This window comes from Aquarana catesbeiana, linkage group LG04 (assembly GCF_042186555.1).
Source record: "Aquarana catesbeiana isolate 2022-GZ linkage group LG04, ASM4218655v1, whole genome shotgun sequence".
NCBI classification, from domain to species: domain Eukaryota; kingdom Metazoa; phylum Chordata; class Amphibia; order Anura; family Ranidae; genus Aquarana; species Aquarana catesbeiana.
The window spans coordinates 345,178,696-345,191,819 of NC_133327.1; the positions used below are offsets into that span (position 1 = coordinate 345,178,696).

Below are 13,124 nucleotides of genomic sequence, written 5' to 3' on the forward strand. Positions count from 1 at the left end.
TTATAAATATTATGTTTTTAAAAAAACGTACTTAGCAGCCCCCCCCCCCCCAGCGCGCTCCCATCTTCTTCAGTGTGGGCAGCTGAGCCCCACTGGTAGCTTGTTCTGAGATACGGTGTTGCTGGCTGCCCAGCATGCACCTCCTGATCTCATGCATGCGCATAAACAAAAAAGCGTGGCACGTTGCTACAGGCGGCGGTGGTGGAGGCGCCTTCCCTTTTGGGATTGATGACACTCCTATCCCAGGAGCCAATGGGCGAGCGGACATGACATGCCTCGCCGCCGCGAGGTACTGCGTAAGTTGGGGAATACAACAAAAAAAGGTATTTTGCACTGCTCGAAATAAAAAAAAAAAAAATGCAATGAGAATACAGGAAGTGATGACGAACACGGGGGGAGTTTATAAAATGCCTGGAATTCCGCTTTAAAGACTTTTTCCAAACAGAATTTTTAAAAGTTTTTTTAACCACTTCACGCAAAACTATGTACCCGTACGTCAGTACTTTGATGCTAAATATCGGCGTTATGGCAGCAGCTAGCTGCCATAACCCCAGCATTTTCGGGAACACTGTGCGTTTCTCTTTAAGAAAAAAATTGGTCTCTGTGGCGGATTCGCCGCAAGATCACTTGAGGTGCCCACCCCCCTCCCGCCGATCCGGTCGTCTCCCCCACTTACCGGACCCCCCGGTAGCAGCGGAGACTATCGCGTCCTCTCCCGTGGATGCCTGGCTTCCGACTGAGTGGAAGATGACCACTGCTCAGCTCCATGGCATGGGAGGGCGGAAGCGACGTCAAACATCACTTCTGCCCATAGCTCTTAAAGGAGAACTTTTAAAAAAATCTTTTTAACAGGTGACTTTTTTTATTTTATTGCATTTTAGTGTAAATATGAGATCTGGGGTCTTTTTGACCCCAGATCTCATATTTAAGAGGTTCTGTCATACTTTTTTTCTATTACAAGGGATGTTTACATTCCTTGTAATAGGAATAAAAGTGTAAAATAAATGAAAAAAAATTTATTTTTAAAGTGCCCCGTTCAGATTAGCTTGCATGCAGAAGTGAACATGTGAGTAGTGCCTGCATATTAAAACGGTGTTCAAACCACACATGTGAGGTAGTGCCGTGATCGTTAGAGCGAGAGCAATAATTCTAGCCCTAGACCTCCTCTGTAACTCAAAACTGGTAACCCGTAGAAAATTTTAAACATCGCCTATGGAAATTTTTAAGGGTAAAATTTTGTCGCCATTCCATGAGCAGGCGCAGTTTTGAAGCATGATATGTTGGGTATCTATTTACTCTGCGTAACATTATCTTTCACAATATAAAAAAAAATTGGGCTAACTTTACTGTTGTCTTATTTTTTTTAATCTAAAAAAGCGTATTTTTTCAAAAAAAAAAAAAAAAGTACTCTTGTAAGACCACTGCGCAAATACAGTGTGACAGAAAGTATTGCAACGACCGCGATATTATTCTCTAGGGTTTTTGAAAAAAATATATAATGTTTGGGAGTTCTAAGTAATTTCCTAGCAAAAAAGAAATGATTTTAACTTGTAAACAACAAGTGTAAAAAAGAAGAAAAAAAGGGGTGTGAATCGCGCTAGAAAAGATTGGTGATCATATACATCATCACTAAACCAAATATTTAGAACTAAGTGAAAAGTTCCCCTTTAAGGTATACACAACAAATTAAAATTAGTAATCAATCCAAAAATGTAACGTACAAAGGTGATAATTAAAAGTCCATGTATAAAAATAAATCACCCAAGTGATTTAAAAGTATCTTAAAAAAGTTCCAAAAAAACATAAGTTCTTGCTGTGAGAAAAAAAGAAGCGTGCTTGTTCCACCACCGTGAAATCAGACTGGCCGCTTACCAGAAACTCATGATCCCCCATTACAGAGGATCAGAGAAGGCTGTTTGTTAATACTGCTTCGGACCACGACCAATGGATCAGAGACCTTATACCGAGATGGGACATCAAAGACTGCAGGGTCAGGCTGAAGATGTTCACACTGACAGGTACTCAGACATCAGCCCACAGCATTGCAGATGAAATCATGCCCCTGGATGATGTGACTCTATCACGAAACGCCGCGTAGGGCAGAGCGACGCGTTCTCGTCACCTCCCATTGCTGCTGTTATTTCCAGTAGGATGGGCTGTCTGTGAGCTTCCGACTACACTACATGCCTACTATTGTCTACTAACATGTGAGTTTAACCTTTTTACTTATCCAATAAAGTCAATGATTTTACACTATATGGAGCCCCTTTTTTCCTTCTATGATTCCATCTAATTATCACTTTTGTACGTTTAATTTTTGGATTGATTACTAATTTGATATGTGTTATGTATACCTTAAAGGGGAACTTTTCACTTAGTTCTAAATATTTGGTTTAGTGATGATGTATATGATCACCAATCTTTTCTAGCGCGATTCACCCCCCTTTTTTTCTTATTTAATTTCACTGTGTCTGTGTTGCATAGATGAATCGCAGCTATAATTGTTATTGTTTATGTATTTCACTGTAGCGCAGTTATCCCCCCATTTTTCTTAAGTGTAAAAAAGAGGCTCGGTCCTTAAGTGGTTAAACGTGTATGTGTATTTTTTCCCTCCCCCACAGAATATAGAAGAATTTTTGTCCTGTCTGGATTCAGCAGCAGATGCATGTGGCATCCTAGTGAAGAAGGGAGATAAGAAGAAAGAAAGGTACTTACATCTGTTTCGCTAGAATAGAATTGGGGATGAGCACATCTTTATGTATCTAGTAGTTTAATTTACTCTCAGCCTTACGCTGCTAATTTACATACTCGGAAGGCATTAAAGAAAGCTGGACTGAAAGAATATGGGTCTGCCATTGCTGATTTTTTTTCTGTAACAAATGCTATTTTTTTGACTTTCATGTTGATCCTTTGGCTATAACACTAGAACAAGTATGCAGATCAGGCATTCCGACTTCACGTTGACTTTCAAATCTTCATGCATGCGCCATGTTGGTAAATCATAAGTATTGAAGCCAGACACAGTAAGGCAACTAGTATTCTCTGGAAGGCGGCCCTCATATTTTCTTTCTGTACAGGTACCCTCAAAGAGCTTCAAAGCTGTTAAAAGATCATTAAAGGTTTAGCAAGTGGTTGCTGAAGCTGATGCTGCTTAGACTAGCTTCTACAAGCTAAGGGTAAATAATATCTGTCTATATCGCCTTTGACATGCCATCAACAACAAATGCATTTTGGCACGTTTTTAGTGCGATCCAGAATCTGAGTTACTCAGATGTGAACAGGGCCATAAAAAGCTTTAGTGATCGATAACGCCAAAAATACCAAAATACTGTTTTGGTAACTGCATGGGGCTAATACATTCAATTATAGAATCAATTATATTAATTTCACGTTCCCCTGACTTTTTTAGTTCTTTTTTTTTTCCTCTCTTACATACAGAGTAAGCTACCCAGAAAATATGATGGGGACAGAGGTAGGGACAGTGGGGTTGAGTTACTAAAACTGGAGCGTGCAAAATCTGGTGCAGCTGTGCATAGAAAGTGCACCAGTTTTATTAAATCTCCCTCAATGTATAATACTTTCAGGAGTGTTTAAGCAGTTTACTTTTAAAAGAACATTTTAACCTGTGTAAATAAAAGTGGCCATTGTAAGCTCTCCTAGTAGTGATAAAATTGTCCCACGCCCTGTCACTCCTGGATAGTTTGCTCTGCATGTTAATGTGGAGAATATTATAAATAAAGGCATGTGAAATAAAAACTAAGAATTCATATACAGATTTCTGTCATTACAGAGACTAACACATACATTTATCCAAATACAGTATTTTGATAATAGTTGCCTTGTAAGCCCAAACCCCAAAAGATTTTATGGATTACAATAGAACGCCAAGGCGTTGTATATTTTTGGTACTACGGACTTGATTGACATGTCTGTTAGTGCTTTGTTCAAGGCCTCTTAAAAAGGGTTTATAGGTAAATAATGTTAACAAGAATGCACTGTAGTTTAATGTTTTAAAATGCTTTAGTCTGTGATGTTGCAGTCCCTGTGGCTGACCTTCTAACAACTCAGAAATATAAATAAATGTAACCTTTTGCTTAGCCTAAACTCCCCAACCACAGCTATGACCAGGCTACTAGAGAGTACGGGTCGGCTTGAATGTTTATCTCTCGCCCAGTACACTTTCGATTTGGAATGTCCACATTTTGTAAAGATAGAAGGCTCATGGACTTGCCACAGAATGTGTGGAGTTCTAAATATGCCAGTAGGATGAATGTTTGTCTGTCCTTATAAAGACGGCTCTATTTTATGGAGTTGGTGAATGTCAGAATATTGCTTTTGTGGTCTTCCTAACCAAATTAAAACCCCTCCCAAAAGCATACCAAGTATACTCTTGTTTATTTTGTCTCTTACAAGTTAGCCGTAATATTTATGTACATGCATTTCAAGGATAAACTCAGATGTGTGCACAGTCCATAGAGTTTATTTTTTAGCATGTTCATGTCAGAATTCATTAGGACTGAGTGACTAAAAACTATTGTTCCATATACTGCATTAAAGACAGATCAGACGCTCAAAACAACTGTATGCATGTTCAGAACCTTCAGTTCTGGTTGCACAGTTTGGGCATCAGAGCACAAGGCATTGATTGACATGTCTGCCCATCCAAGAATTGAGAAAACACTTCTGTTTTAAAATTGTAAAGAAATATGACAAATGAATGCCATCTATTCTAAAATTATACTGCTATACATATTGTTAACCGGGAATGAAAAACATGGCCAAATTCAATAAAAAATACATATTTCTAAATGCTAATCCTTAAAGTAAAACTATGGGCAAAACTTTTCATGGATAGAGTAAGGGAGGGTCATTACCCCTGTCAGAGCATGTCTGTCCTATTGGGGAGCATTCCCTTCACTTCCTGTCCCATAGCCAAAACAGGGTGAGAGGAAATCCCTGCATATTGAGGGATTCTCTTGGGGACCTCCAGGTCACCAGAACTAGTGTCCCCATTGAAAGATTTCCCCTCTATTACTTTTCTGGGGTCAACCTAAAAGCCATTCCGTACCCATGTAGCACATTTTTCTTTAAAAAAGTAAAGGAGAAGTACAGCCAAAGCTCGTTAGGCTGCACTTCTCATGTGGATCACAGGAATGCAGTTCATTTTGCACTCCTGTGATCTGTTTTCAGCAGAGAGTGGGCTGAAGTCCTCAGCAAGCTGCTGAGAGCTTGAGCCGGCCACTTCCACCCCCTCCACAGCCAAGCGCTCCGGTGAGCAAGGAGCGGTGGGGGGAGGGGGGCAGAGCAGAGAGCTGGTGACTGACAGTCAACAGCTCTCTGCTGGGGGAGCCGTTAGAAAGCGAACGATTGGCATTGTTCGGACCAATGCTGCATCCACCTAGGTAAGTATGAATCAAATTTTTAAAAAATTCTCTTTATCGTACATCACGGGACATAGAGCAACCATAATAATGACTATATGGGTTATATGCCACCTACTGGTGGATGGAAACTGGCAGATAGTCAAACAGGAAGTCCAACCCTATATAACCCCTCCTACACAGGAAGGACCTCAGTTTTTTCGCCAGTATCTGTAAGGTGGAATGGTCACTGATGTGATACATGTGCTCTTGGAGCAAACGTGGAGGTCTGGACGGTTCTATTTAGAATCATGGACTTCGGATTCGGATCCATTTGAAATAGGTATCAGCCAAAATGGATGGAACCCGAGCCTCACTGGAAGGAGAGAAGATTCCTTTAGGTTTGCCTGTAATGCAGCCTTACAGCCAAGGTGCTTTTTTGCAGGGTGCTATAGAGGTCCAGGGGAGTGGACCCCACATTAAGGGGGACCCGGTCCCTGAAGGTCTTTTATGACAAAGCTCACCGTGATCGGTGAAGATTGGAGGCCTGTTATGTTCAGAGTCCTGCAGCGGGAATGGTAAGTCCTGCATTTTTGCAGTTTCTCTTTTTAAGCACTTCAGCCCCGGAAGATTTGGCTGCTGAATGACCAGGCCATTTTTTGTGATACGGCACTGCGTCACTTTAACTGACAATTGAGCGGTCGTGCTAAGATGTACTCAAACAAAATTGATGTCCTTTTTTTCCCACAAATAGAGCTTTCTTTTGGTGGTATTTGATCACCTCTGAGGTGAGAGCGACAATTTTGATAAAAACAGAATATCTTTTACTTTTTGCTATAATAAATAACAATTTTTTCCTCAGTTTAGGCCTATATGTATTCTTCTACATATTTTTAGTAAACAAAAATCGCAATATGCGTATATTGATTGGTTTGCGCAAAAGTTATAGCGTCTCCAAAGTAGGGGATAGATTTATGGCATTATTATTATTTTTGTTACTAGTAATGGCGGCGATCAGCGAATTTTATCGGGACTGCGATATTGCGACAGACAAATTGGACACTTTTGACACATTTTTGGGACCATTGACAATTATACAGTGATCGGTGCTATAAAAATGCTCTGATTACTGTATAAATGCCACTGGCAGGGAAGGGGGTTAACACTGGGGGTGATCAAGGGGTTAACTGTGTTCCCTCACTGTGTTCTAACTGTAGGGGGGATGGGACTGTCTAGAAGGAGAGAGAGATTGGTGTTCATACATAGTATGAGCACACGATCTGTCTCCTCTCCCCTGAGAGAACCGGGATCTGTGTGTTTACACACGCAAATCCCGGTTCTAGCTCTGTCACGAGCAATCGCGGGTGCCCTGTGGTCATCACGCCCGCCGGTCACTGGCATCGGCTCCGGGCACACACTGCGGGCGCGCGCCCCTAGTGGCCAAAAGGCGAAGCGACGTAAGGTGTTGTCTCGCCCAGCTGTGCCATTCTGCTGCAGTAAAAAAAGAGAGAGATCTGACTGTCTGTTCTCCCAGTGGCCAATGGGGGCAGTGTGCTGTTTATTCATCCTGTGCACTTAGTCGTGTGGGCTGCTGTTTCTTCTCCAGCCACTAGAGTGCGCAGGCTTGCTCAGTATGGTCTATTTTTATATAGGCAGGAAGGCATGTTAAGAAAGCCATGTGTTCGACAGCTTCCGCAGGGCCTCTTGAGACATAACACCAGCCCATGGATACTAGTGAAGTGTGAGTACTTACTATGGGAGAAATGTGTGGCCAGACAAGTCATGATTATATACTGCATACTTACTGCTTAATTCGGGGGGCCTGTACAACTGTAAGTCGATACACCCCTAGCAGTGCATTTTAAAGTGCTGGGTCTCCAGAATACTGTGCATTTGGCACAAACATGGTATGGGGCCTGGTGCAGTTGAACAAGTGAATAATGTGCATTTGGTCTGCAGGAGCTTACTTTTAGGCTGATGCAGGAAAAGGCTGCATGGCATGCACATGTGCTAAACTAGTAAAAACTAGTATGGGGCCAAGTGCAGTTGGGCAGGTGCAGCATAGTATACATGCTTGTAAGCTTGTTGCCTTAATGCATGCTTGAATAAACACATGTTTTGCATAGATGTTGCATGCATACATACATAGATACATACATGTATCTACTTTACTCCCTCCCTACGTCTCAAGTCCAGTTGTCCTCCTATATTTCGCAACGATTTACTCTCAGTAATGGTACGAGACAAGGCTGCCCTCTGTCGCCCCTATTATTTATATTAAGTCTAGAACCTTTAGCAGCAGCTATTAGATCCCATCCAAATATTAGAGGAATCCCACTACGACATCAGGACTACAAACTCTCTCTTTTCGCAGACGACATTCTACTCACCATCACACACCCCGAGATTTCATTACCCTTCTTACATGAAACCCTCTCCACATTCGGATCCTTATCAGGATTTTGTATTAATCAGACTAAAACAGAAGCTCTCCCCATTAATATACCCTCAGATACACTCTGCTCCTTACAAAACAGATTTAAATACAGATGGTGCCAGACTTCACTAAAATATTTAGGAATTCATCTTACCCCTTCATACCACTCTCTTTATCAAGCCAATTTCCCTCCTATGTTCGCAGAAATTGCTAAACTCCTACAACATTGGTCTTCCATCCCAATCTCCCTCCTAGGTAGGATTAACGTTCTTAAAATGTCGGTTTTGCCCAAATTATTGTACCTTTTTGAAACACTTCCGGTCCCAGTCCCTATGTCGCAGTTGAGAAATCTCCAGAGAAGGTGCCTTAACTTTGTTTGGAACAATGCATCCCATAGAATTGCTCAATCGGTAGTCCTCTCTCCTAGAGCTAAAGGTGGATTAGCCTCCCCCGATTTTATTAAATATTACTATGCTTCTCATCTTAGAGTATTGACAACATGGACCTCAAGGAAGGCTGCAAATAGATGGGCCGAAATTGAAATGGGGATTACTGCCCCAGTACATCCATGCTATCTATTATGGCCTTCCTCAAAGAAATTCACATCCCAACTAAGGTCTCTGTGTCTCTCCCCGATGCTTTTTACGCTATCAATCTGGAAAAGATGTAGAGACAAATTTCACCTCTCCTTACCCTGCTCCCCTCTCCAGAATTTCCTTTTTAACCCAGAAATTCCAGACGGATTATCATATCTGCGAACAATTGCATGGACACACGCGGGGATGTTTCAGCTGCGACATTTAGTTCACCCAGTAACACATAAGCTTTTACCTTTTTCAGTCCTTAAAGAAAAACACACCCTACCGAAATCTACAGAATACTTCTACTTACAAATTAAACATTTTTTCCAATCCTGCTTTCCCTCTTTATCTTTAGAAAATCCCACTGCTTTTGAATTATTGTGTACAAATGGCCCATACGAACCAAACTTAATCTCATCCATATATAAAATACTCCAGACAACACCCCCTTTAAATGACTCCATACATAGATACATGACAAAATGGTCCAAAATGCTAAACAGATCAATTTCATTAATTGATTGGGGTAAAATCTGGGAGTCAGCTTTTAAAGTTTCTAGATGTGTGGCACAAAAGGAGACCGCTATTAAGATAATATTTCTTTGGTACAAAACTCCTGAGTTGCTACATGCCCAAAATGCATCTCTTTCTAGTTTGTGCTGGAGATGTGGACGGTCCGTAGGTACGCACCTTCACATTTTCTGGGACTGTCATGTCTTAGGTACGTATTGGATTGAGATACAAAATCTATTACAGTCACTTTTCGCCACATCTATTCCATTAAAACCCATACATTTCCTGTTAGGTCTACCTTTTCCGGGTATTCCTAAACCACTACAGAGATTAGGGTCCTTTGTACTTTTGGCAGCAAAAAGAGCCATCCCTAGACTTTGGCTCTCTACCAACGCTCCCACTTTACACCATGTTCTCTCCATTATTACAGATATGCGTAAAATGGAACATTTAACAGCAAAAATTGAAGGTAAAACCTGGTTAGTACTTGGATGGGAGACTGCCCAGGTTTCCCTCCTAAGTGAAGGGGGTATCTGAGGTTGGTGTGTTTGAGAGTATGTCATAAGATTTCAGAGCAGTCTCTGAGGTGTTTGCTCCTTCCTTAGCCGGGTCAGTCTTTGCCTTGCTTTGGGTCTTGGAGCAAAATTTATTGGCTCATTATTGTAAAGCAATTAAATGGTAGCAGCTTCAAAACTGAATAGGGACATGAGGCCTATCTTTAGAGCTCAATCTGCTGGGCATCCTTCTGCTTCAGATAGGCTCTGTCTGTTCAGTGATGACCTCTCTGCAAGAGGTAGATTGCGGGGCCCATAATCATCAGGAAACACACAGTCTTCATGTGTCGAGTTGTTTCCAGCCTCATCAAAGATTTCTGTAATTGCAGTGGAAAGTCGTCTGTTTTCTTTTTTGTGACCATCCTTTAGGCTGGCCACAGCTTCTGAGGTTCACAAAGCTCCTAGCTCCGGTGCTGGACTTGCTAAAGACGCAGGGGGGGGTGTCAATCTCAGTATACCTCAATAACCTTTTGATCAGGAAGCAGTTGGTCCAGATTTTCCTTTGATACATTTTGCAGTAGGGAGCTGTATCTAGGTTGAAGCACATTCCTTATGTACAGTCCTACTCCAGGTCTTGGAGAGGATCATTCTCTCTCTCTGTCTGGAACTTGAAGATCCAGGCATTGTATTGCCAGAGGGCTTTGTTCCCGGGGTGTTGCACAGCTAAAGATTGGTGGTTGATGGTTTGGAATCTAGAAAGGTTGAATTCTTCCTTTCAGGTATTGGAAAATAATAGCCACTGGTGCCAGTTTCTCCATTTGGTTTGAGGGTGGCTACAGTTGACATAGCGAGTCTTGTGGGGGGGTCGCTCCTTGGACACTCCCAGTCCAGCGGAACCTAATGGTCTTGAGTCCTGTATCTCAGCACTATTGAGCCCCTGGAAGCCAGCTTCGGGGAACTTCAATTACAGAACTTTACAATTACAAATTTTTTGCCTGAGGTGAAGCCAGGAAGTGACACCTGCAGAAATATGTGAGTGGGAGATTTTCTCTTTCTCCAATCTGTAGGGGAAAGGAGATTGGCCTTAAGTAACGTTAATGGTCAGGGTTCGTCCTTATACATTTTTTTCCAGGGGCTGTTTCTCACTCCTTGATTCATACTTCATACAGCATGTAACGTAGACCATCTCGCCTGTCAGGCCATTCTTGTGTCCTTGGGACTTGAATTTGATCTTGACTGTCCTTGCAGAGGCCACTTTTTGAACCAATCGAGAGATTCTGTTAGTGGTTTATCTAGGAATGTGGCTTCTTTGGTTGCTATCACTTCACTAAGTGGAGTGTTAGAGCTGGCGGCTCTTTCATGCAAGGAGCCGTTTTTGGTCTCGCATCATATTAAGGTGATGTTGCGTCCTCATCCTTTTTTATGCCTAGTATGGTGTCTGGTTTTCACTTGAATCAAGACAATGTCTTGCCTTCTTTTCTGATCCTCAGTTGGCAGGAGTTGGATCACTGCATACTCTGGAGGTAGTTCTGATGGTCAGAAATACTTGATTTGTCCATACAGGTCAGGAATCCTGGTTTGTGCTGCCAGTAGAGCCCAGGATGGGCAGGAGGCATCCAAGTTAACTATATTTTCATTGGATTTTCCAGTTAATTATTTGAGCCTATGGCTTGAAAGGGCAAGGTCCCCCGCCTCTTTTTTTTTGGTAAAAGTGCTCGCTAACAGGTGTGTAGAGGCATCTTGGGCCATCTGCCATCAGGTGTCAGTGGCTCAGGATTTAAGGCCATTAAATGGAACTTTTGTTCATACATTCACAGAATTCTACCAAATAGATATCAAAGCCACAGAGTGTATACTGCTTTGGCCGCAGTATGTTTTGGGCGGCAGAAGGAGTCCTTCTCAGGTGGCAGTTTCTGTGATTGTGTCTCCCTCCCCTCAAGGGCATTGCTTTAGGACATCCCATATAGTCATTATTAGAGGTCGACCGATATATCGGCCGATATTTGGTGTTTTTTACTTAATCGGCATAGGCCGATTGTGCTGATAAAAAGGCCGATATAACTTCAGCGCGACTTGCTTCTGTAATAGAAGTCAATACAAGTTTCCTGTATTCTTCTGTGAAGCACTTCTCCCTCCTCTGGGCAGCCTGCCAAATCTGATAAAAAGAACCTGAATTGATACAATGTTTACACTTATGAATGAACTGAGCTCTGTGTGTAGAAGTTCTCAGTTTAACCATTTAAAGACTAAATCTTTTCTGACATTTGTTGCTTACAAGTAAAAATCCAGTATTTTCTGCTAGAAAATCACTTAGAACCCCCAAACATTATATATATATTTTTTTTAGCAGAGACCCTAGGGAATAAAATAGCGGTTGTTGCAATATTTTATGTCACACGGTATTTGCGCAACGGTCTTTCAAACGCAATTTAAAAAAAAAAAAAAAATACACTAATAAAATTAAAAAAAAGCTAAGCAGTAAAGTTAGCCCATTCTTTTTCGTCCAAAAGTTTTGATTACCTGTTTTTGTGTATTTATTTTCAAGATATAGTTTTTTTTTATTTTTTTTTTAATCTAAATTCTACATACAAGTGAACTGCTTGGAGGTTTGTTTTGTTTAATAAATGTTTAAATGTAAAAAATTTTCTGTATCACTTAAGGATGCTTTCACACTGCAGCGGGCATGCGTTGACGGTAAAACGCTGCTAGTTTTAGTGGCGCTTTACCGTCATTTTAGCGGCGCTATTCGGCTGCTAGTGGGGCGCTTATAACCCAGCTAGCAGCCGAGGAAGGGGTTAAATGCGCCCCTGAAGCGCCGCTGCCGAAACGCTTTGCGGGCGCTTCGGCAGCGGTGCGCATTCATTTCAATGGGCAGGAGTGGTGGAGGAGCGGTATACACCGCTCCAAAGGTGCTGCTTGCAGGACTTTTTTTTAACATCCTGCCAGCGCATCGCCTCAGTGTGAAAGCACTCGGGCTTGCACACTGAGACTGCAGGGGAGCCGTTTTACAGGCATTTTACAAGCGCTATTTTTAGCCCAAAAGCGCCTGAAAAACGCCCCAGTGTGAAAGGGGTCTAACTGTTAAATTTTATGAGATAAAGGAAAAAAAAAAATCGGCATCACATATCGGCCATCGCGATTTCTAAATATCGGCATCGGCCAGAGAAAAACCCATATCGGTCGACCTCTAGTCATTATTATGGTTGCTCTGTGTCCCGTGATGTACAATAAAGAAATTAGGATTTTTCCGTCATACTTACCTGTAAAATCCTTTTCTTGGAGTACATCATGGGACACAGAGGTTCCCCCCCCCCCCAATCTTTTTTGGGATATTCATTGCTTTGCTACAAAACTGAGGTCCTTCTTAGGAGGGGTTATATAGGGGTGGACTTCCTGTTTTACTATCTGCCAGCGTCCATCCACCAGTAAGTGGCATATAACCCATATATATAGTCATTATTATGGTTGCTCTGTGTCCCATGATGTACTCCAAGAAAAGCATTTTACAGGTAAGTATGACGGAAAAAATCCTAATTGTAAGCATTGTATTACTCATCTAAGTCCCCTGATTGTATGCCCGAAACCGTTTCTGGGTTAAGGTGACCAATAATCCAGCAATGTAGATATGCTGGTGCTTGTCGGTTACCAACAGTCCCCTCTTGCTCTCGACGTGAGGCTTGTCTTCCGGATCCTGAAAGAACCTTGCTGTTAGACAGCCAGTAAGTGTCCATAATATGCA

The 13,124-nt window shown here is 41.9% G+C and overlaps 1 protein-coding gene across 1 annotated transcript in view; it reads left to right on the top strand.

The window, feature by feature from the left end:
• The window catches only part of UFL1 (UFM1 specific ligase 1), a 121,193-nt gene that overhangs the window by 104,669 nt on the left and 3,400 nt on the right, over positions 1-13,124 (top strand). The window contains exon 17 of the mRNA XM_073626964.1: positions 2,622-2,707. Within this exon, the coding sequence (XP_073483065.1) occupies positions 2,622-2,707 (86 nt within the window). The remainder of the gene's footprint in view (positions 1-2,621; positions 2,708-13,124) is intronic.